The 25,572-nt window shown below is 46.9% G+C and overlaps 1 protein-coding gene across 2 annotated transcripts in view; it reads left to right on the top strand.

Annotated features, from left to right (window-relative positions):
* Positions 1–25,572, top strand: part of TSC1 (TSC complex subunit 1) — a 302,457-nt gene that overhangs the window by 126,593 nt on the left and 150,292 nt on the right. For both annotated transcript variants that reach the window (XM_086924753.1, XM_086924752.1), the window contains exons 5-9: positions 11,873–12,017; positions 19,704–19,858; positions 20,769–20,842; positions 21,874–22,052; positions 23,233–23,333. In XM_086924753.1, coding sequence (XP_086780879.1) covers positions 11,873–12,017; positions 19,704–19,858; positions 20,769–20,842; positions 21,874–22,052; positions 23,233–23,333 — 654 coding nt within the window. The remainder of the gene's footprint in view (positions 1–11,872; positions 12,018–19,703; positions 19,859–20,768; positions 20,843–21,873; positions 22,053–23,232; positions 23,334–25,572) is intronic.

Below are 25,572 nucleotides of genomic sequence, written 5' to 3' on the forward strand. Positions count from 1 at the left end.
TTCGGTGGTAGGATAGAGTGGGTACCTGCGAGAGTGGTGCTGATACATGAATGGTCGGAAACTAGTTTGGGTGTTATGTATGTTTGTTCTATGAGATGTTTGAATGCGCTGGAGAGTCAAATGTAGTCAATTCTAGAGTAGGAATTATGTGGCGCTGAGTAGAATGTGTAGTCTCTCACATCTGGTTGTTGGAGTTGCCAGGAATCACTTAGGTTAAATTTGGAGCAGATACGTTTAAGTGTCTCATGTGTGCGAGAGGTTTGGTATGTGCATTTGGATTGCCGGTCTGAAAGGGAGTCTAAATGGAGATTGAAGTCAACATCTACAACAATAAGGTCGTCTTGAGGTAAGCCCTCAATAGTAGTCGAGACCGATTTCCAAAAATCTGGTTCGTCAGCTTTAGGCCCATATATATTTACCACGTGAATGGGGTCTTCGCCTCTCGTTAGGTGTTTGACTAAGAGTCTCCCCTCCAAGTCGCGAGTGTGTGAGGTGATGGAAATGTTGGATTTTTTGGAGATTAGGGTGATCACACCTCTCTTCTTATGAATGGCCGGAGAACACAGAGTATGAGCGATCCAGTGATGTTTAATGAACCCTATATCCTCTTCTGAGAGTTTTGTCTCCTGAAGCAGGATGACATCACCTTTGGACTTAGCTAAATGCTCAGACTTTTCTGTGCTTCACTGGGTGATTGAGGCCTTTGACGTTCAGAGAAACAATAGTAAGGTTTTCTGCCAGGGATTTAGTCTGAGCCATCTAAGTGACAGTAATCGCTAGAGGATTGAGAGGCATTGTGGTGGGTGCAAATGGTAAGGCGGTGTCTCTGAAGGTATATCGCTGGGGAAGTATCTGCAGCTGGACATGGGTCCAACTATTTGTAGTCCCTCCTCAAGGTGGAATATGTGCGGTGTCTGGTTTTGAGTCTGCGAGTTGAATAAGGCCAACGAGATACTACATTTGTGCTTAGATCAACAATTAGAAAAAAATGAAGAATGAACAAAAGGGAAACAGCCAAAATTACATTTACCCCCAAGCCCTGCATCCCCCTCCCGTCCTACCCCCCTCCTCCCTCTCTCCCCTATCCACCCACCCCTCTCAGCAAAACTCGAAGACAGGAGCTACGACGGCAGCACCGTCTAAAGGCAACACAGAGAGACATAATGGAACAGTGTCTCATCAGGAGAAATACTTGTATTTGAACTACGCCACACCATAATTGTAAAAGGATAGCGGTAAAACTGGAACGATTACGGCACGAGGATACTCTTAAGAGTGAAACTCATAGGGGTCTGTGTCACTGATATCATTTAACGTAAACTCGAAATGTGTATGAACAAAGTGAACCAAGGTACATTTTATGAATTCTAGGACTCATCGGTTTTCAGCGAACTCCATCATGCAGTGGCCCATTAGGGCAGATAGGCAACTTGAAGGAGTGTCAGGTGAATTGACCAATAGTGACCGGAGGATTGTTAGGCAACACCACACATTGTGGCGTAACCCTACAGTGAGATCGGAACACCCCACAAGGGGAGCAAGATTTGTGATATAGGCGAGAGATATGCGTTTGGGAGGCAACAGCTTATACATCAATAGTGGACGCCTCAGGTGTATGACAGCGTAATAATGTAGAGTAACATATTAAAGCATTCTTGTAAATAGATGATGAGGACAGAGTTACAGAAGTATCAGTGGGTCATACAAGTCAGGCAGCTCAAGGAATAGCAGAGTCATGGGTATCAGTTTTCCGGTTGTTAGATGAGCCGCTAGACCGGTCCATACTCTGTGAGGGAGAGTCTTCCAGGTGGTGTATAATGTCCTGAGGGTTAGTAAAGAAATGTGTTTTGCCATTTTCTGTGATTTTAAAATTTCGAAGGGCCTGCAAAGGAATATTGAATATTCTTCTCTTTAAGTTTGTCTCTCAGTTGAAGGAAACCTTTCTTCGTATCGATGGTCTCCTTGGAGTAGTCCTGCGTAAAAATTATGCGTTGACCTTCCCAGGTGACATGGTGATTTTTCCTGGCAAAGTATAAGATGGCCTCTGCGTGCTGGTAGCGGAGCGGATTACTGATCATGGGTCTGGGACTTTTCCTCCTTGGAGTGTTGAATGTTGGTATTCTGTGCGCCCTGTTAAGTTCCAGGCCGTGGTGGAATTTAATCCCTCTGTTCATTGGTATCCAAGCCTCAAGGAAGGCCACACAGGAGCCTGCATCTTTCTCTGAATCCTCCGGAATGCCAAAGATACGTACATTCCCTCTCCTGTTGTGATCCTCCAATTCTGCGTTTTGTCTTGAGTTCATTTGTGGTGCTCAGGAGGTGATTAATGACTTTGGAGGATTGGGAGGTCCTGTCTTCTACAGCGCTTAAGCGTTGCTCTGCCTCACATATGCTCTTGTTCGTAGTGCTCATGTCAGCGCGGATTGCTGTAAGTTCCAACTGCATGGAGTCAGTGTTATTTGTCGTCGATTTCGCCAATTCATGGACCTCAGCTAGTTTTTTTTAAATCATGTCCATTGTGCTGGTCAGATCTGATTTGGCCTTAATTGGAGAGTCCGATATTGCTGGTTCCTGTTGTACTTTCTTGTTGTTGGTTCCGCTTTCCCTGTCCGCCATTATGGGGCTGGGATGGAGTGTTTGAGGTGAAAAACTGGTAGCTATAAACGCTCCCTTAGGGGATTTAGGATGGCAGCCTCTCTCTGACTGGTAGATTACTGGTAGATTTAGCCTCCCGCTTGTCAGTGGCCAAGTGCGAACTCTGAAAGTGTGGCCAGTGCAGAAATGTTTCACCCCAGTACGTGTGTTTGCGCTGTGATGGACACAAGTACAATGCAGGGATGAGACTGTATTACGCTGTGAGGTTTAAAATTGCCAGCACTGATAAAGTGGCTATCGAAGAGCAACTTCCCACGATGTGGAGGTGTAAAGGGCGGAAACAGCGCAGATGGAGGCAGGTACGTTCAAATCATCAGAGTACAATCCACAACCAGGGTCCGTGCATGAGTGGAGGTAGCTTCGGAATGTGGGGCTACCTCGGGGCATCTGTAGGGCCACAGAACTGCCGTAACACGAGTAAGTCATAGGAGGAGTCTAGACACTCACCAATACGTTGCTCAAGCGCTGTGCTGCTAGTACGTGATGTGGCAGGTGTAGAAAGAGTCGCTTGGTGCAGTTAAAGACGGTTGCAGGCTGGCACAAAAGCACTCACATTTACTCTTCTCCACCAACAGCTCTTCTCCTCTGGCAGTGAGTCATACACAGACCTGAGAGGATGTGCACACTTACTCACGAACAGCGTGGCTGGCGAAGATCTGGGCCCTTTAATGAGCAGGTTGCTGAGCTCTGCAGGTGCACGTAGGGACTAAGCTATAAATTCCGGACTGGGTTTCAGATATCACCAATGCCGCCACTGCCACCATTACAGAGCACCGCTCTGAGATGTAGATGTCGCCATTGCCGCCAGTGCTGCTATTGCTGAGTCTGGCATCGCGAGAGTAAAGAACTTGAGTTCCAGCAGTCCTGGTGTCGGCTGTTAGAGTGCTGAACAGCGAGGGTCGCAGGGGTAGTTGTAAGCGTGCACGATGACTGATATGTAAGAGACGGTGCACTCCCTAGGTCCTGGCTTAAACTGTGGGTGCCGCCATAGTCGCCATTGCCGGGGTCAGGAGTTGTCAATTGCAATCCGCTGGTACTCCTGAAAGCATAGTATTTTCCTACTTGGGGTGGAGACTGCGCAGGGTGACAGCAGGGGGTGGCATATGCACACGGAACACGCCGAGGCAGCAACTTACTCGGAGTTCAAGTCAGTCGTGGGCACCACCGCCATTTTGGCTCTCCTGATTAGCAGACATGCAGCGAGCCTACCAATGGCAAATTCAGTATGATTGAGTTTGGCAAACCAAGATATCTCAGTCCTGGCTAGTTCTACAGGTCCCGGCAGGGTGGAAAAGGGGTCATCCCCTTGTCATTTAACTCCCGATTGCGGCTTTGAGAGCTCTCCTGTGTGCCGAGTGACTGATTTAGGCAGCCGTTGCCGTCCAAGCCACGTCCCTCCAATGGGGTGGTCTTTTATCTTCTACTTTACTGTTTGTTTTTGAAAGATACATTACCTTTTGGCCATTGAGCCTTCCTAAGTAGATCGTAGTTTATGATCAGCTTAGGAGTTGAGCTGTGGAGTCAATGGGTATCGCTTACCAGACCAATCCGACGCATAGTGTCCGCTTCAAGTGGACTAGAGCTCGCCCACTGCATACCATTGGTTGACTTAATTTTCACTTTCCCTTACTTTTTGCTTGTTAGGTTGTCAGGGCTTTTCTTCCTGTTCTTGTGCATTTTCTTCCACTGCTTGCTTTTCAGGCACTGTTTTCTGTTTGCTTAGGGACTCCATAAGAGTACGTGTTTTCGAGCTGCCTCCTTAATGTACTTCTCTTCTCCCTGCTGCACTTCCTGTTGCGCTCTGGCTGGTGCTTTCCCCCCCCCCCCGCGCCCCTGTGTTTTGCTCAACGTAGAGTGTTTCTAGGGCTTGCTCTGTCACCCAGGTGCTTATCAAGACCCCCTCCCCCCCCCCCCTCGCTGGATCCCAACATGCTCCACATTGGCATTACTTTTCCGACCGCCCTAAATGTTGCTTCCATGCCCATCCTTTCGATGTTGTATTCCCCCCTACTCCATGTTACATCTGCTCGCCCTTTGTGCTGCTTCCTTATGCATCAGTATGTTTTTATTTTTGTTTTCTCTAGCAACCTTCAACCTTGCAAAGCCAGTAGGTCTCAAATGCAAGGCCTATTGGCCTTTCTAATTCTGCAGCTCCTACAAATTGATATACATTGTAGGCAGAGTTCTGTTACTCAGACGTATGGTTAGCCAGTGACTTCTTGCAGCATGTATCTTGCATGAATTCAAAGATCTAGGCAAGCATCTTGGGCCTGGTCATTCCAAGATACTATTTCACTCAGACAAAGTGATCCTTTGATTAAAGTTAAATTACATTTCAAGTACTATAAAAATAATTTGCATTGAATCTAAAATTATCCAAACCAAGTACACATACTGGTTATTCTTTGCAATCCACAAAATCCATTCTTTTATTCTTCCAGTTAATTCTCTAAAATTCTTTGACCGATTCTGCAGAGATTATCACCTCATAGTGTAGCCTCCCCAAGCAAACTTCCTTTGGTTAGTTTCTGCTTCCATTTGGAAGAATTCTCTTAGAGCTTCACTCTATCCTGCATAGTAAGTGGGGAGGTCTTCTTCTTCATGCCACATTACACACTTTCTAATGTTTAGACCCAAACCTGTTGCTAGACCTAAATCTAATGGAGCACAGAATCACGGTTACATTGAAATTTGTTTGAGGCTGAAATTTCAGCATATGTTCTGCTTAAATATTTGACATCTTGAAATCTTTCCCCCAAATTAAATATCCGGTATGGCTGCCTGTCTGTCACTGCTCCTAGATCAGTTTTTGTTTATTTGGATAAAATGTGGTCACTTTAAGTATGTTTACACTATGGGAATTAGTTCTTTGAAGTTCAGTAGGGGCCCTTCTTACTGAAGCCTTTTCAAACGTACACATGTATGCCTTCCTTCCTCGATCAGAATTTAAATCACAAGAAGGAAAGACTCTCAAGTTTTGCAGCGTGAATCTTTCTGGATTCACTATGCTGTGCATTATTCCGCGATCTGGTGGTTGGGTCCGGAATACGTAGTCTTTTTTTTTTTTTTTTTGTAGCCCAGGTGGGCGTCGACGTCCCACCATTTGGTGCACCTTCGTGACGTCGGCACGCTTCCTGCGGAAGCTCCCACCCTTGGGCGCCATCTTCAGATTCTTTTTTCCGCCGTTGGGTCTGGATCGTCGCATGAAGCTCCGGAGAAGTTTCAGGAGAAAAGAAGGAAATACACAAGTTTTTGGAAGAAAAAGGACCGAGGAAGGTCGGAGAAGAAGACCTCCTAGAACCAGAACGGAGAAGGAGGAAGAAAACATCGAGGTTTTCGACAGCCAAGGAGAAGGAGCGGGCAGGGGACCCCCTGACCGAGCACATGGACAACAGTCCATTCAAGTTCTGCCGTAATTGCCACCACAAGTACGCGCAGAAGGACCAGCATCCAGTCTGCAACCTCTGCCTGCCGGTCGACCACTCCAGCGAGGATTGCAACGCCTGTTCAGTCTTCACGCCAAAGACTTTGAGAGTTCGAGAGAGACAGAGGGTGGCCCACCAGACGATGCAAGGGAAAGGGACCACGCCGACGCTTTACGACCTGGGCGCCTCCTCCGAGGTAGAGGAGAACATCGCCGAGGGACCAGATGACTTCACGGTCGTAGAGACCGATGTGAGACCTTCAAAAAAGGTAGGAGAGTCTACGACCCCGAAAACCCAGACAGGGCCTAGAAAGCCTGAGGGAGAACCCCGAAAAACAAAGGCTCAGTCCTCGAAAGGAGCACCGGCGACGAAATTTTCGACGTCCGAAGTTGCATCCTCCGAAAAGCCCAGCGGATCCTTCGAAAAGGACTCCCAGATGGCGAAGACCAGCGATAAGCATAGGTCGTCGAAGCAGGCCCTCGAGAAGGGACCCGCGAGCGAGAAGACGCTCAAAATGGCCTCCACGTCGAAGGCGCCGTCGAAGAGACCAGCCGGGAAGCTCGACGCCGAGCAGGCGGCAGAGATGGAGAAAAAGAGAAGAAGGCTCGAGGCCGAAATGGAGAGTATGCTCCAGAGGAAGAGAGACTTCGACGAGAAAATGAAGAACTACTCGATTCCCTCGAAGACCGCGACTGCCGCCTCGAGCACCGCAGCGCCAGCCGAAGAGGTAGAGTTGCAGGAGGACTTCGAGGCCGAAGAGCCGCCGAAAACTCCAGACCCCACAGATGAAGGGGAAGAGGAGGACTTCTACCGCTCGGAGGGAGATTACCTCCGCGAGAGCTACTACTCAGAATGCTCGGCGTCCTTAGACGAAGAATGGCAGGATCTCGAGGCCGATAACCCCGAGGAACCTGTGGAGACGTATCCGTCGAGGCCTTCGCCGCCAGACGACATCGGGGCTTACTATGAAGTCGTCAAGAAGGCTGCAACAGTCTACAATGTAAAGTTGGAGGAGGAACAGACAAAGGCAGACTTCCTGCTGGAAACATTGCTCCCCTCACAGACAAAAAGCAGTTTCCTGCCCATGCTGAAGAGCGTCACTGCACAAGGAGCTGAAGCCTTCAAGGAACCGGCTACATGCAGGTCGGTGACCCCGAGGACGGAGAAGAAATACAAGTTCTCCTCCGGGGACCCCCCTTATATCCAGGGCACCGTGGCAGCTGACTCTATTATCGCGGCAACTGCCAGGAGAAGGGCCAACGTGCCAACCACATCTGGCCCACCACCTGATAAGGAAAGCAGGAGGATGGACCTCACTGGAAGGAAAATAGAAAGGAATGCGGCCATGCATTGGAGGATGGCAAACTCCAACGCACTCCTGAATAGACACCAATACCAGCACTGGGATGAGATGAGCCAGTTGCTGAAACACATGCCTGAGGAGTACAGGCAGAGGGCAGCCCACCTCGTCGAGGGGGGAAAGGACATAGCAAACGCATGCCTGAAGACGGCCCTAGACGGGGCAGAAACATCAAGCAGACTGATGGCCATAGGTATCACTGAGAGAAGGCAGGCCTGGCTCAGAATATCAGGCTTCAAGGCAGAAGTACAGAACAACATCCTGAACACCCCCTTCAATGGGGAGACGCTGTTCGGAACAGCGGTGGATGACAAACTGGCCCAGCTGAAGAAAGACAATGAGACCGTCAAATCAATGGGAGCCCTACAATTCAGGGGGATGCGGAGAGGCACCCCCACGAGGAGACCAAATGGTAGAGGTGGAAACCAGCAATCACATTCGCATCAGTCGCACCACCATGGTCAACAAGGGGACAACCAATGGCAACAGGGTCAACAGAGGCAGAATTGGAGCTCCCAGAATAGGGGCCAGTCCTTTCGAGGGAGAGGAAACGGACGGGGCCAAAGACGGAGAGGTGGTGATCAACCCCCCCCAAAAATGACTCCACGAAGAGGGAGGCGCTCACCCACCCAAAGCCTCCGGGGGGAGAGCACCTACAGCTAAGGAGAGGCTCACACGGACACGGCTCAAGAGAACACACAACACCAGTAGGGGGAAGGTTGAGATTTTTCCTACACTAGTGGAGAAAAATAACCACAGACAAGTGGATGCTAAACATTATACAACACGGATACTGCATAGAGTTGGAAAGATACCCACCAAGCAGGAGGCCAAAGAGAAGGGGTCACAAGGGCAGAGAACTGCGCCTGCTCCAGGAGGAAGCTCAAGAACGGCTCCTCAAAGAGGCCATAGAGCCAGTCCCGCAAAGAGAACGGAACAAGGGAGTGTACTCAAACTACTTCCTAGTACCAAAGGCGGACGAAAGCCTAAGACCCATCTTGGACCTACGCTTCCTGAACACCTACGTAAAAACTCAAAAGTTCAAGATGACTTCCCTGCAAGAGGTCATCCCACAAATAAGGCCCGGGGACTACTTGTCCACAATAGACCTAAAAGACGCATACCTGCACATCCCCATGAACAGGAAACACAAACACTTGTTAAGATTCAAGGTGAACAAAGACCACTATCAGTTCACGACCCTGGCTTTCGGACTCAAGTCAGCACCAAGGGTCTTTACCAAATGCCTCGCGGCGGTGGCCGCACACCTGCGAAGGGAGGGTATACACGTGTATCCCTACCTGGACGACTGGCTCGTGAAAGCAAGCTCTTTCACGAGGTGCAAAGCCCACGCAGAACAGGTCACAAGAACGCTCACGAACCTGGGCTTCTCCATCCACTGGAGGAAGTGCTCCATGGACCCAGAACAAGTAAAAATCTTCCTGGGAGCCCTGATCAACACTGTCGAATGCAGAGCGACACCCAGCGAGAAGAGAACACTCAGCCTGCTGACGGAGAAACGTCACTACCAGAAGGGGCAAGTTCTGACAGTGAGGACGGTGAGCAAGATCTTGGGGATGATGGCGTCATGCATCCACCTGGTCCCCAATGTTCGCCTAAAGATGAGACCACTACAGGAGTGGCTGCAACAACAATGGTCACAAGCAGAAGGAAGTTGGGAAGATCTAGTGGTTGTTACGCACAATGTGCAGGAGGAGATGACATGGTGGACGAAGGAGAATATAACGATGGGGAAGCCTCTAACGCCACCGGACCCAACTGTGACCATCACCACAGACGCATCCCAGAAAGGATGGGGCGCACACATGAACAGGCTCAGAGTGAGGGGTCTGTGGAACCCAGGAGATGCGGTCAAGCACATCAACTACCTGGAACTGAAAACAGTGTTGCTGGCCCTCAAGGCCTTCCAAAAGCACCTTTACAACAAAAAGGTGTTGATACAGACAGTCAACACCACAACGATGTTTTACATCAACAAGCAAGGGGGGACTCAGTCATTCCCTCTGTCGAGCTTGGCTCAAGAAATATGGAGATGGGCGATCCCACTCAGGATAGACCTGCTGGCCATACACCTGCCAGGGAAGGACAATGTGGAAGCGGATTGGCTCAGCAGGCAAGCATCGGTGTCCCACGAATGGGAACTGAACAACCAAGAGACAGAGAACCTGTTCAGGAGGTGGGGCACACCAACAATAGACCTGTTTGCAACACGCCGGAATGCAAAATGCCAACACTTTGCATCGAGGGAACAGGAACCAATGTCCCATGGGAATGCCCTATGGATAAGCTGGTCAAAGAGATTTGCCTACGCTTTTCCACCGACGCCACTGATCCCCAGAGTCCTGAACAAGTGCAGGTCGAGCAACATGACTCTCATCCTGGTGGCTCCCCAATGGGCGAGGCAGACTTGGTACTCCCAGATTATGGAGATGGCGCAGGGCAGAGCACACAAGTTCCCAAAAAGAAGAGACCTTCTCTCCATGGAAGGGGGACAAGTTCTACACCCAGAACCAGAAAGCCTCTGCCTGTCAGCGTGGCTCCTGAGGACTTAGAGTTTGCTCATCTAAAACTACCAGAGAGCACACTTCGGGTGCTGAGAGAAGCAAGGAGACCCAGTACACGGAAGTGCTATGGGGAGAAATGGAAGGGGTTCACGCAGTGGTGCCATAAGAAAAACCTGGAGAAAAAACTGACTAGAAAGTCTACAGTACTCAGATACCTCACGCACCTGATCAAAGCCAAACTAAGCTCGTCCTCGCTGAGGGTTCACCTGGCAGCGATTGTGGCATACACAAGGGGAGAAACAGGGAGAAGTTTCTTCACTTCCAGAGTAGTGAAAAGGTTCTTGGAAGGAGCAAAGAGAATAGCGCCACCCAAGAGGATGCCGCCGCCGGCATGGAACTTGAACGTGGTACAGACGGAACTCATGAAGCCGCCGTTTGAACCCATCCATAAAGCGTCACTACAAATACTGACAATGAAGACAGCCTTTCTAGTAGCAATAACATCGCTACGCAGAGTGAGCGAACTACAAGCTTTAACGCTGCAAGAACCGTACATACAAATACACAGTGACAGGGTCGTGATGAGGACAGACCCGCATTTCATGCCCAAGGTAGTATCTAAATTCCACATGAACCAAAGTATCCAGATCCCTAGCTTCTTCCAGAAGCCCACATCAAATGCGGAGAGGGCGCTCCACACTCTTGATGCAAGGCGGGCAGTAATGCACTATATAGAAAGGACGGAAGAACACAGGAAGACAAAACAATTCTTTGTGTCCTTTGCAAGGAGTCTCCTGGGTAGACCAGTGACTAAGAACACCATAGCAAGATGGATTGCAAAAACAATACAGCTCTGCCACATGCAAGCGGGTGAGGAGCTCACGGAGGGGCCACGAGCCCACTCAACCAGGAAGAAAGGGGCAACAATCGCCTTCCTGGCAAACACGCCCATCCAAGACATATGCCTGGCGGCAACATGGGCTTCAGTGCACACTTTCACTAAACACTATTGCGTAGATGTGCAGATGAACAAGGAAGCACAAGTGGGCCAAAGAGTGCTTCAACATATCTTTAACAACCAACGCTCATCTTCCACCCAGCCGCCACATGAGTGACAAAACTGCTACGAAATCAATGCACAGCATAGTGAATCCAGAAAGATTCACGCTGCAAAACGAATAGTTTCTTACCTGTCTGTGTAGTTTTGCAGCTTGAAGATCTTTCTGGATTCACTAGCGAACCCACCCACCTCCGCCAGAAAGATGAGGCTGGAGAAAGTGGAAGGACATAGAGTAAGATGGGAACGCTTAACAAGACAAATATACGTGAAGAAGTTTACGTTGAAGGAAAGTTTAATACACATAGTCATGGATTCACCACAAAGGAGGAAAGAAAAAAGAATCCGAAGATGGCGCCCAAGGGTGGGAGCTTCCGCAGGAAGCGTGCCGACGTCACGAAGGTGCACCAAATGGTGGGACGTCGACGCCCACCTGGGCTACAAAAAAAAAAAAAAAGAGAGAAAAAAAGACTACGAATCCGGACCCAACCACCAGATCGCGGAATAATGCACAGCATAGTGAATCCAGAAAGATCTTCAAGCTGCAAAACTACACCGACAGGTAAGAAACTATTCGTTCACTCCACGTCAAATCTATCTTTTTGGTTACTCTATAGTGGTTTTCTAAGTTACTGAGTTACTCAGTTACTACTTTGCAATCATGGGAACATACGTCACTGGTGTTTGCGTAGGCTGAGGCTGCACAGACCATGGGGTGTGGAAGGCAGAGGAATGGCAGGGCATGTATTTCAGAATAGTTAGAAGATAATGGAGTAGAAATGGTTTGTATCTGCCAGTATGTAGATATTTTTGATTTCACTGCTATTAATGTATCTGTTTTGCTCTGCAGACTGACACAGATGTAGTAGTGCTTACCACAGGAGTTCTTGTGTTAATTACCGTGCTACCGATGATTCCGCAATCTGGAAAGCAGCACCTTCATGACTTTTTTGACATTTTTGGACGTCTGTCAACTTGGTGCATGAAGAACCCAGGTAAGAGGCTGATGGCAAAGAGGTAACTGGTTTTCTGCTTGGGCACAATACGTGATTTGGCTGCAGCAGAGCTGCAGTATTGCTGGATAATTGCCCACTGTTCTGTCATAGATGGTGTGAAGGTATCTTGGCATGTAGAGGTGGACTCAGGAATTAAAGTTTGTGTTTGTGGTGTTTTGTTTGCTTTTGTACTGTATGCGGGACTAAAATGAAGTCTGTAACTGCAAAGTGCAGAGCCTATGCTTCCAATTCAGGTCAGAGACGCATAGGGGAATCCAGCCCACACATGGTTTCCCTTTTGTCAAGCAAAGTGTGCTTACATCCTTGAGCTCTGCCTTGTGTCTGCTGGGATTGCCCCAGTATCTCTGTGCTGCCTCAGCACGTGTGTAAGAAAGGCAAGGGACCTTTGCACTGGGGAGCATGCTTATTGCTAGAAATTATACCTGGGCTGTATGGCACCAATCTTGGTATCCTAGTTTACAAAAAGGACTACTTACCATTCCAGGGTCTAATATTAATGGGAAACATTTCTTAGAGTTGATGGAATTACTTTGGCAAAATACCTTGCACCTTTTGATGCCATGTGATGGGCCTGCATGATTGTGGACTGCCTCGCTCCACTTCTTCTATTGACATGAATGTGACAGTCAGGGCGAAACAAACAGCCAAATGAAAAGCTATCCCTCTGTTTCATACTTCAGTTAGGACTCGAGACGTTTGCATATGTGGAATGAGAACAATGGATATATACAGCGCATTTCTTAAAGCCATTGTGCAAAACTGATGGGTGTAAAGCTTCATAACTGTAGAGGCTGAGACCAAGACAGAAAGATGGCTTCTGGTGACGCTGCACGTCAATGAAATGTAGAGCCGTGGCTCCTCGAGAGATGTGCCTACCTTTCCTCCCTTTCCCGTACTGTAAGACCTACATTTTGATGCTCTTTGTCAATAACTGATTTTCGTATACCACTTTTTTATTACGGATTCCAAGCAGTGTAGTGATCAGTCACTTGTCGCTTTGCTCACCAGTGGTCATTTTATTGCACTCAAAAACTTAAATGGAAGTTTATTCCACTGTGATTTTCACTCTGTCTGGACAAACACAACACCCCAATTTGGCCAAGGTTGCCACCTCTCCCTGCAGTGTTTCAATTTTAGTTTCAGCATTAGTAAGCTTGTCGGAGACATTTCGGAGATCAGCTCGCAGCAGATTGACCTCTATCGGCATGGCCTCTATTTGAGGCTCCAGAGCTGTAAGCGATCCCTGGGTATCTACCAGCAGGTCTGCCCTCTAGGGCTCTGCAGCACTCTTCGCCCGAGTCCCCAGCTGTCCGCAGCTCATGATTGCCTTGTCAGCCTGTGAGTAGGCTGTTGTGGGGTGGTATACTGCGGTCCGTCATCTCAGGTGCAGCCTCCTCCAGCGGCCTTGGTGCGGAACGACTTAGACCCTCGTCCCTAGCCCAGAGCCGGTGCCTACCACTTGTCTCCTCTGCGAGGCCTTAGTCTGAGAATATCCCAGATTTGCCTTGGTTGTCCGGGAACAGGGGCCAGGATCAGCTCTGCCCGTATCTGCTGCACCTATGTCTTTGTGAAATGAGACACTGTGGGTAGGATTATGCAGGATTCAGGGGAGAATGTCTCCTGGTTGGGCGAGAACTCGGAAGCTCCTATCCTGTCAGCCATTTTTTCAGGTCATGCCCGTAGTGGCATATAGTTAATATTTTCAAGGGCCCTTTGGGTAAAGTGAATGGGTATGATGGAGTAGTGTGGTTGACACCGAGCTCTATTTATAAGAGCTTTGGATCACCAGTTAATCGAGAGTCCGTATAGTAAGGCCTTGCGATGCCTGTACTTTACTGGTTCACTATTTTAACCCAGTATTTTTGGCCAGTGCTGCTGAACTCTAGGGTTCTTGTTTCGAGATCAGCTTCCTACTTTGCTTAGTTTTGTAAAAGCCCCAAGGCATTTTTCAATCTTCTTTCTTCAGTAGGAACTATCTTTCCTCCATAATGTACCATTGAGTGTTCTGACTATCGAGTCAGATTATTAAGATTACTGCTTCACACTCTGCTTTCTGGCGATTAGCGCTAAGCCTCCTACCCTTTCCCCTCTCTCTTTCCTGGGGATTTTAATACCCTCTGGGAGAGCCTCTAGAAGATCCGGTTCTGAAGAGGCTTTGGCCCAAGTTTCTGTAACAAAGGCCAAATCAATTTGATGCTACTCCCTGAAGTCATGGAAAGCCTGAGCGTTTTTAGCAAGAGATCTTGTATTAAGAAGTGCACAGAGTGTTTTTGTCTCTCTGTTCAGGAGTTCTTTGGGTAAAACTCCATCGTCTTGCTTGTGGCAACAGGAGAAAATGGAACACATTAAGGCAGTGAGGGCAGTGTTTTGCAAGGCTTCTCGAATAATGTCATCCAATTCTGCCGGAATCATCTGGGTTGTATCCGACATAATGGCTGACGCGGACGGGCGCAGATGGGCTTCCCTTAGGCACGCCCACTGCACGCCTGCTCCGGCATGCATCTGATGTAGGCGGAGAGCAGCCAAAACTAGGCTGCCAACCTCTGTGACCAACAGCACACTGGAAGTGAGTGCAAAACTAAGTACCGCCCTCCGCTCAAATGGCACTGCTGCCTCTGCGGAACAGGGCAAGGACCAACAACGAGGGTCTGAAATTAACTACAGGTAAGAGCAGTAAAAACAATGTTAGTCCGCAAATATTAGCATACATAACACTACCCCTGACGAGGCGTCAAATCACATTTTCAGCGAGTAGCACGCTTCTCCGAAGCCCTTAAAGGATTAGTGGTGGATTAGTAAAGTGGAATATGAAAGTAATTTGAGTGGTGGATATGTTAGTCAGTTATTTGGATTGAGAAGGATAGTGGAGGGATAAAGGTTCGCATTTATATACCGCTTGCTACCACTAATGGGGTGTTGAAGTGCTTTTTTGACAAGTAGCACGCTACATCAGAACCAATAAAGGACATGTCAATCCTGGATGATTTATGATCTGTCACGCTGCGAAGTTTTAGGATCCTGTCAAAATGATTTATGTACAGCAGAGATGATGTATGCATGACCTGTTTCGTAATTACGATTTGTTAACCTGTCAGAATTACTTGTGGCACTCAGAATGAGTTATGAAACTGTAATAATGTTTTATGGCCTTTTCATCTTGAGTGATGCTTGACCAGTGGGATTTATGAGGTCGATGATGTAACATAGAGTCCATGCATGTAATAAAACTGCAGCCAAGTAGTCCCATAGAAGAATGTAAACACATGGCTGGCTTAAGTTTATTCAGAAGTGTACTAATGGCAGTGGGCCATATGTGGGGGTTACACAAGGAGGAAAATGTAAGATGACATCTCCCACACTCTCTAATTGTTGATAATGATGGATGATGTTTACATCTTTTTTTTCTGGTTCCTCTCTATCCCTGACTTTATTTACTTCTTTCTCCCAGCTGTTTTTCGTCTTCCTCTAGTACTTTTATTTATTTAATGCAGTTTTATATAGCACAAATTTTACCCAAAGGTGTCGGAGCGCTATACAAAAGAACCAGGTACGTTACAAAAGGTACACAATGTAGACTAAACACCAACAATACTGCCCACACTGATGCCCAGCAAAGGTTGCCAATAAAGTACTCTCAAACTGCACCTCGGAAACCCAATAGCAAAAAAACCCACAAAAAAAACAATTGATTGACAGAATGCAGAACAATGTCATACATTCTCCCCAGTACAGAGATCTGGGCCTAAATCCATCTTTTATTTTGCTCAGCATGTCATTCCAGGTTGGTGCCAGCCATATGCAGATCAGTCTTGACCCTGCTCCCGATGGGAACAGTCCAGCCCGAACTTCCAGGCTAGGTCTTCCCTGTACAGGAAACGAGCATCCTAGGACCGGTATCGGGCGTTCGGCCCTCATCAGCCAGGATAGCTTGACTCCAGTGGCATGGAGAGCACGGGACCCACGTCTGGGCATACCAGTCCCACTCGGTGTGACAAATGCAACAAAAAAAAACAATTGTCGGACAGAATGCAGAACAATGTCATACATTCACCCCAGTACAGAGATCTGGGCCTAAATCCATTGTTTTTTTGCTCACCGTGCCATTACAGTTTTGGATCCATATGCAAATCCGTCTTGACCATGCTCCCAATGGGAACAGTCCAGTCCAGCCTTATTCAGCATTCCGTCCATCAATTGTTTTCGGAAACCCAAAAGTGCATCTTGATAAGCGCAGAGTGACACAGGGAACTTCTAGCGGCACCTCAGCGAACACCACACTCTGCAAAGTAACAACTTTAGCTGCTCAGCATCTTCCGATTCAAATGATTGTGACTTTGGAATGACACACGGGTGTGTCATGTCATGTTTTCACTCATTGTTTTCACCATGTCACACAACCTGCAATAGCAGTCTGTGTGGAAATTTGTATGTGGGACCTTTAGGGTGGCATAAGATGTGCTGCAGCCCTTAGGGACCTTCTTTCCGTAGGTACATGGGGTGCCATTTACTAGAGACTTTCAGGGTTGCTAAAGGCCTATGCCAATTGTAGCACAATTAGACTGGTCTGGTTAGGAGGCGTCCATGCACTGTCAGAGTGGAAAATCAGCACCTAGTAGCTAAAAATGGGGGCAAAAATTTGGAGGGTGGGGGGCTAATTGCAACAAAAGCCCCGTTTCCTACAGCCAGGAACTGATGCTTACAGTCAAAGTAACATTCTCCATGTGTGTTTTAAACATGAACCACTATAGCTGTAGTCATATGTTTAATTTGTATAGGGGTTGTGAGGGTAGCTCAGCTTAAATCCTGAGAATTGCTAAAGCTTGTTTATCATGAGGTTCATTACGTTCTGGTTATATTTAAGTACTGTATTTGTTTTGATTTTGTAAAAATGTTTAATGTTCTCCACACAACTGCTCCTCGTTTTATAAACACGTACCAGTTTTCACTACACAAAACATCAGCAATTCCATAGCTCTGGCCTTAAAGGATTGCTGTATGGTAAATGTTAGCGCCATGAGACCTCACGGTGATTTGTGCGCTATATAAGAACGTTTGACATTTGACATAATGTGAAGCATTGCAACTAGATATCATAGGAATGGATAAGTATTTCTACTGAAGCACAAAACTGTAGACCAATATTAGTGGATATTGAGAGGTCCAGTGAGTTGCACTGTCAAGCCAGACCTGAAAATCCATGTAAGTTAATGACTGCCCTCCTTCCTTCGGTGCTGTTGCTAGAGAACATTAGCACATTGTCCATAAATACAATTATCACAGCTATGTGAAAGTTATGCACTTTTTTTTTATGGAAGCACATAACTTCTACCCAATTAAAACATGTACTCCTGGCTCCCAACATGTCGGTAGAGCCAAAGCCCGTCTTCTGATGATTCTCACATAATTGTCTGGCAACACTGCACTGTCAGCCAGACTATTAAAAAAAAATGCTTGGTTTTGACAGCTTCAGGCAGATACTAAATCCGTCAAATGGTGGCAGGAGATAGTTTGGTTGGTAATGCAAGGTAGCATAATGTTGAGCACTATTAAATTACCACAATCTAATCACTAGAGGTTTGCAACATAAATGTGAAACAAAGGCACAGTGAACAGCCGCTTGCGTTCTGTTGTTCCTGTGCGTTCATGGTAAATTTTTGCTGCAAATCACTAAATTACTCCGGTGCTGCACGGGACCCTGTATCGCTGCCAGTTTTTAGAGGAGGTCGTGTCGGGCTGTGACGATTCGATCACAAGCCGTCTTGCTTTCTATGGATGGGAATTGTGCCGTCTATTTATGAGCCAAGAAGCACTCTTCAATATTTGAGGGCTCATTTTTATTTTTGGTATGAGATTGTATGCACTTCGTCAAGAATCGCCTATAATTGACTAGTCTCTTGAACTATACCTTTTGTCTGTTGGCCCTTTTAAAACATCGGCCACAACTATTTGCTTGACATACCAAATTATTGACACTGACCTCCGCACGGTTACTCTCGACTTCCAGTTTTGGGATATATATATACTCCAGATTGACATTGAAGGGCTGAATCCCTGATCGAGCATTGCACTTGCTATTGGTCTCCATGTTATCCTGGTGAAGACCCTCTCTTGGACACATCTAATAGATGGATCCATCATCCGGTTCCAGCACTTACCAAATATGACTAAATCCAGAATTAGGACCTACCAGCACGACTACTCAAATTAGAATAAACCACCCTGAAGAAGTCCCTAGTGGACGAAACGCGTCTGCTGTACAATCGTTTCTCTTCACGTTTTTTGAATAAAAAGAATCGAAATTAAGGAACTCTACTCCTGTGATTATTGGACTTAGAACTGTTTTTATTGCTTAAATCGGTTACTCTCGACTTCCAGTTTTGGGATATATATATACTCCAGATTGACATTGAAGGGCTGAATCCCTGATCGAGCATTGCACTTGCTATTGGTCTCCATGTTATCCTGGTGAAGACCCTCTCTTGGACACAATTAATAGATGGATCCATCATCCGGTTCCAGCACTTACCAAATATGACTAAATCCAGAATTAGGACCTACCAGCACGACTACTCAAATTAGAATAAACCACCCTGAAGAAGTCCCTAGTGGACGAAACGCGTCTGCTGTACAATCGTTTCTCTTCACGTTTTTTGAATAAAAAGAATCGAAATTAAGGAACTCTACTCCTGTGATTATTGGACTTAGAACTGTTTTTATTGCTTAAATCTGTGTTGTGCACCTGTGCGTTTATGTACACTAAATTACGCCATTTGCGGTATATTTTTTACTGCGAAAGGGGCATGATTACTCACAGTAATTTCTGGAATTTTGCATAAGAAGTCCGATGTAAAATACTCGATATTACACCGGTGTAAATTACATTGCAGCCAGACTCCGTTATCGCCACGTTAGAATCTTAATGCCCATTGCATTGTAAGGTTTGTTAGGGGAAAAGGTTTGGCCAGGGTGGAGGAGGCATGTTTATGACATCTAAGTTCCTTTGTTATTCCTAATTCTGTAATTTTTGCCCAAATATTTCATCTGAGCAGCCGGAATCCCTGATAGAAACTAAACATAACTACGGTTTTCCTGTATTGCTCGTAATGACGTTTTGTATAGCTCAGCATGGGTGGTGTTATGCTTCAATAAGTGTCACACAACAAGCTTGCATGCTCCAACGTAGGAATTCTAACCATTCTCTTATGGCTGTGAAAACAATTCTCACCCTAGATATGAAATACAAATTTCCTGTATTTAAAGGCATTCGGAGCAGAGTAATTTTTTTATTTGCTTTTTGTTATCCTATACTGAAAATTCTTCTATATACAGTGAGGAGATTAACTGACTGGTGAGTTTTTGATGGCTTTGCTTGAAGTCTTCTGCACTTGCAGAAGGATGTGACCGAACCGCTATAGTGGTCGACTTCGGAGCTGGGGAACTGGGTTTGAGTCTCAGCTGGGATGCTCAACATCCTGTAATTCTGGGCAAATCATTTATTCTCCCCATGCCTAACAAAAATGAATGGGTCTGTCTGTAATGCAACTGGTTCTCCTGTAATGCACTCGGATACCTTCGAGTCAAGTTTGCGCTATAAAAAATGCAACCATTTTTTTTAAAGTGTCTCCCTTGGGTAAATGACCAAACTTTTCATTTTATTTCCCATAGGCCACGTGGCAGAGATCTATCTGGTTCACCTCCATGCCAGCGTTTATGCCCTCTTCCATCGCCTTTATGGGATGTACCCCTGCAACTTTGTATCCTACTTGCGATCACACTACAGTATGAAGGAGAACCTGGAGACGTTTGAGGAGCTGGTCAAGGTATGGCTGGTGTGTCCTGTAGCAGTGAAACTGACCTCGGAGTCTGTGAAGTGGACTTGCGCTACTGTCACCATTGTTACCACATTATCTAAGCACTGTTTGGCACAAGTTTTCATGTCAGCACTACAGTGCATGATGCAGCGTCGCTGCAGCAAAGGTACACTTGCATATTGTAGGCAGGGAGAGGCACTTATGGCCATTGTAGCATTGTTCTGAACCTCTGCTGTAAAATCTTTGTTCAAGAAAATCGTAGCCTTTCAATCCAATCTTCCACCGATTCACCTGGTCCCTTTTGTTTAGCTTTTGGCCCTATTCACAGAGCCCGTGAAGAATAGATAAACCTATTTGGCTAAATCCACTTTGGCATTCTAGCTACCAACTAATTAATTTAATCCAATTATGTTTTTACTTGTAATTACTGAAGAGGAAAGGGTTCTTTTGATAATGTGAGTGAACTCAGCTTGTAGTTGGAAATTGCTGTTTGGGGTAAAATTAGTCGAGAAAATACTGTAGGAGGAAATTGTTGCCCTAGTAGGGAATGCTTCTTCTGGCCATTACAGCTGTGACAAAGACAACTTTCCTGTCTCTCAATCTCCTGCCTGATACAAATCATCCTTCCAAATTGGGTGCTTAATCTGTTATGCCCCTAGAAAGTAGGAGCCATGCATAAGTGTCTGTCTTCCAACTAGAAAAAATGCACAGCTTGGTGTTTAAAGCCGTTTCTGAATTCCATATTGGGCTGCAACAGACTTTGCAGAGTTACTTAACTTCATTGTTAGTTCTTGTACGTTTGTATGGCGTTTTGGATTCTATGATGTGGTTTTAACACTTGATCTCTTTTTGCCCTATTTTGGTTTTCTACCAGTCGGGCTGGGTTAGCATGTTTACATATGTGCTATCTTTATTGCAGCCCATGATGGAGCATGTCCGGATCCATCCAGAGCTGGTCACTGGTTCCAAAGACCACGAGCTGGACCCGAGCAGGTATGTGTGAACCCACTGGAAGTTCAGTGGCAGTCCAGCACGGAGAGGTTTTTGACCCATGAGAGGTTCTGTGGAAGCCCAGAAGGGAGAGCATGTCATCCCAGCGGAGGGAGTGGGGTCTTTAACAAGTAGAGGTTGCCAGATTGTGTTAACCCAGAAAGGAACTTGTTTGTCCTCCAGAGTCTTTGTGGTAGCTCAGCAATGTGAATTTCTTAGTGCAGCAAGTAAAGCCTGGTAGTCCAGCAGACTATATCTGTGGTAGGGGGGTTTAGTCCATCAAAGGAGAACATGTTTTCCAGCATGAAGGCATAGCCGAGCAGGAGAAAGAGATTGTTTAGACCTGGTCCATTATGCTATCAGTTATTGGCGGATAGTTTTAGCTTCGCAAATATTACTTTAATTCCACTTGAAAGGAACTGTTTCTACAACAAACAGTAGATGAATTATGTTCTGAGTGATAACACGTATGTTGGTGGGTCATTTACCTACATCCAATTTTTCCCTGAATGTCTTCTTGTATGGTTTGTAATGTCCTTGCAAATAAATTACTTAATCAAAACATTAATGGGGCAATTGAGGTGTTTTGAAAGAGTTATGTATGGTCCAATCCAGTGTTTGCTTTTTCAAAACATTTATAGCCCACAAATGGGAATCCTCCTGTAAAGTCAGCTGTGCAGCGAGGCTTATTAATATAGCATGCATTTATAGCAGGTTCTGGTGAGCACATCGTGTGGCTTGTTAGTGGTCATGCTGCTGCCTCTTCTTTACCTAGTGATTTATATTGATGTTTCTGTGAGAGCTGTGTGTTGCTATAAGGCATCTGAGGCATAAGAAGCTCGATTTATCCAGGATCACACAGGTTTGTTTTGCCCAAGAAGTGTTTGGGTTGGCCTGATCATGCATTCTTGTTGGTGCAGTTCTGACATGTTTGTGTCTGGGCCTTCAAATATATTCTCTATTCTGTAGGCTTACTCTGAAGGGCTCTGACAGACTGTACTTGATGCAAATCTAAACCCTTATTGTTTTGGCAGGTGGAAGCGACTGGAGACCCACGATGTGGTGATCGAATGTGGAAAAATATCTCTGGACCCCACAGAAGCCTCTTTCGAGGGTGGCTTTTCTTCTTCATCCCTGCATCTCCCATGCCATAATACCCACAGGGTGAATGACTACAATGCCAGCCCTTACACTGATAAAAACAGCAGCTATGGTAAGAGCTGCGTGCATGCCAGCTTCCGCGCCACTCACTGATGCCATGGATTTTTTTATGGCATTCTGCATCTGCTTCTTAAGCGCTGAGAGCTTGTTCCATGTGTTTACTACTCACTGTTTAGCGCCAGGGCTTTTTGACGGGCTGCACCACTTGCACGTTGCGACACCCTTAGGCTTCTGGAAGTCATGAGAATGTATCTAGATCTATGATTTTTATTTTTTTAACCACCCTAAGATGTTTCTTTTTTTTTTCTTCCTTCAGACTCTGTAGTGAAAGTTGCCATCTTTAAAATGTTTCAGATTCTGATAAAGTTCTGCATTTCCAACACCTAGACATACACCAGCCAGGAACCTAGACTTTTGTCTGTAAATTGTTAAATTACGATTCAAAACTTCAGCTTGATTTATAAAATCTTCCCTGGCCAGATCTTGTGGGCATAATATGGAAGTTTCAAACTCTTTTACATTGATGTCTATTCTTGGATGTCAGTATTTTGCATTAAAGGGCCAATCAGATTTACATTTCCGATGCACCAAAGTGAAAAAATAAGCTGAGGTAAAAGGATAGATAAATGGGCAATAGTTGGAAAAGCTGGTCGGTAAATGCACTGTTATAATACGCATTAAGTCTTGATGTCCTGCTGTTGTAGTTTCCTGCGTGTACCACTAAGGGCGCCTGCAAGCATGCTGTGAACGACCCAGTCCATTCTAGTCTGATACTCAGACTGTGCTAAAGGAAAGACTGGAGCTAGGACTATGTAAATGTCTTCTCATTTTTAGTGTCCATATTCTTATTGGTGGCTAGCTGAGGCCGATTTACCAAATAATCTGTTGGTCTCGATTCCCACCTCCACTTGCCTTGATTAGTCCTTTACGCAAGTCTCTCCCCAGTTGGCTTGAGTGCTCTGCAGAGGAATGCAAGAACCAATTCACTTAGCTTTACTGTGAAGTTACTGGTTGAAAAGATTATTATCAGAGTCCCTTCAGCCACCCCTTTGTGAAATACATTTTTCAGTACCAGACGCAAGGCCTTTTTTTAACATTTCATGCAGGTTGTGTATGGGCTGACAATGGTCAGTGGGTGGGCTCGATGGTTGTGCTGTCAGTTTAGCTACAGTAGCAAAACGTGCAGGACAGAGCACTTTAAAAAGTTGGGTGTCCTTTCTTTTCTCTTTCAGGAAGCATCACTTCAACCCCTTACTCCACTCCCAGGCCGAACGTTCCAGAAGTGCCGCTTCCACTCCATTGCCACACCACTCCACCGTCTGAGCCACCGCAGGTGAGACTGTTTGTCCTGTCTAGTGAAGTGAAGTAAAGAGGAGAATGGTGGTTAATCACTTTGTGCCAGTGACTTTTGCTTACTCCTGTTGTGTAAGTGAATGGTAAATACGTGCCTCTGACCCAATGCACACAGATTAAACTTTGAAAGTAGTTGTCCGACATGAGTATGCCCAAACTCTGATAAAATGGTGTTACTGGCGACCTGTCCGATTCTAACTCTGGACTCTGAAGCGGCAGTAAGTGTAAGCCATGACTGTGAAATATTTTGTGGCTTGCAGCTACAAGGTGAAGTGGCAGCTAGGGGATGAAACTGAAGCAGGTATTGCTGTTGCTGTAACTTGAAGGGACACTTCTAATTTTGACGTTTACTGCTGCTGATTCTGACTTCTAGCATTGGGTTTCGCAGTTGAGTGCTCTAAATGGTCCTGCATTTTTAGGTTAATTCTCTCTCGTGAAGCGTTATAGACGGAAAATGTGAAACACACATTTAATTCAGTAGTGTGTAGCCTAGTCACCTTTTTGCTAGGCTGCACTGCATTCAGTGTTGCTCTGTACTCCAACATTTTCACATTTGGATTATCACTGTTGGTTATTGGCTTCTCTGATGGATAAGAAACAAAACATTCATGTATTACTTGCGGTTTATATCGCACCCAGTTACAGCTGTCCAACCCATTTTCAATCAATCAATCAAACCATTTGTAAAGCACGCTACATACCCGTGAGGGTCTGAAGGCACTGGTGGGGTGTGGGGGGGCTACAACTGATCGAAGAGCCAGGTCTTGAGAAGTCTTCTGAAGGCCAGCAGGTCCTGGGTCTGTCGTAGGCTGGTAGGGAGAGCGTTCCAGGTCTTGGCGGCGAGGTAGGAGAAGGATCTGCCCCCGGCTGTGGTTTTCCGGATACGAGGAACTGTGGCGAAGGCGAGGGTGGCAGAGTGGAGGGTGGGGGGTGTGGAAGCTGAGTCGGTTGTTGAGGTATGTTGGTCCGGTGTTGTGTAGCGCTTTGTGTGTGTGGGTGAGGAGTTTGAAGGTGGTTCTCTTGTTGACAGGGAGCCAGTGTAGGCCTCTCAGGTGAGGTGTGATGTGGCTGCGTCGGGAGACGTCGAGGATCAGTCGTGCCGAGGCGTTCTGGATTCGTTGTAGTAGACTCAGGAGCTTGGTGGTTGTTCCTGACTAGAGGGCTTTCCCGTAGTAGTCTGCTGGTGATGAGGGCCTGGATGACGGTTTTTCTTGTCGAGAGGGATCCATTTGAAGATCCTGCGGAGCATTCGGAGGGTGTTGAAGCAGGACGCGGAGACGGCGTTGACTTGCTTGGTCATGGAGAGGGTGGCGTCTAGGATGAACCCCAGGTTGCGTGCGTGGTCGGTGGGTTCCGGGGCTGTCCCTAGCGATGTGGGCCACCAGGAGTCGTCCCAGGCTGATGGGGTGGGCCCGAGGATGAGGACCTCCGTCTTGACTGAATTTAGCTTCAGTCTGCTGTCTTTCAACCGGTCGGCGACGGCCTTCATTCCTCTGTGGAGGTTGGCTTTGGCGGTGTGGGGGTCTTCGGTGAGGGATATGATCAGCTGGGTATCGTCTCCGTAGGAGATTATGTTGAGGTTGTGCTGTCATGCCACATGGGCGAGAGGTGCCATGTAGATGTTGAACGGCGTCTTGCTAAGGGAGGATCCCTGTGGGACGCCGCAGATCTTGATGGTTTTTGAGCGGAAGGGTGGGAGACTGACGCTCTGGGTTCTGCCGTAGAGGAAGGATGTGGTCCAGGCCAGGGCCTTCTCTTGCATTCCGGCGTCATGGAGGCGTGCTGATAGGGTGCGGTGGCAGACCGTGTCGAAGGCAGCTGACCAGTCCAGGAGGATGAGGGCGGCTGTTTCTCCTTTTTCCATCAGGATCCTGATGTCGGTGGCGGCGATGAGGGCGGTCTCGGTGCTGTGGTTGCTGCGGAAGCCGGATTGGGAAGGGTCCAGGATGTTGTCTTTGAGGTATCAGGTTAGCTGTTTGTTGACAATCTTCTCTGTCACTTTTGCCTGGAACGAGAGCAGGGAGATAGGCCGGAAGTTCTTGAGGTCCTTGGGGTCCGCCTTGGGTTTCTTCAGAAGGGCGTTGATCTCGGCGTGCTTCCAGCTTTCCGGGAAGGATGCTGTATCGAGGGAGATGTTGATTGTTTTCCGGTGGTGGGATGCAATGGTTGTGCTGGCTAGGTTGAAAACGTGGTGAGGGCACGGGTCGGATGGGGATCCG

The sequence above is a fragment of the Lissotriton vulgaris genome, chromosome 5, assembly GCF_964263255.1.
Source record: "Lissotriton vulgaris chromosome 5, aLisVul1.2, whole genome shotgun sequence".
In the NCBI taxonomy this organism is placed as follows: Eukaryota; Metazoa; Chordata; class Amphibia; order Caudata; family Salamandridae; genus Lissotriton; species Lissotriton vulgaris.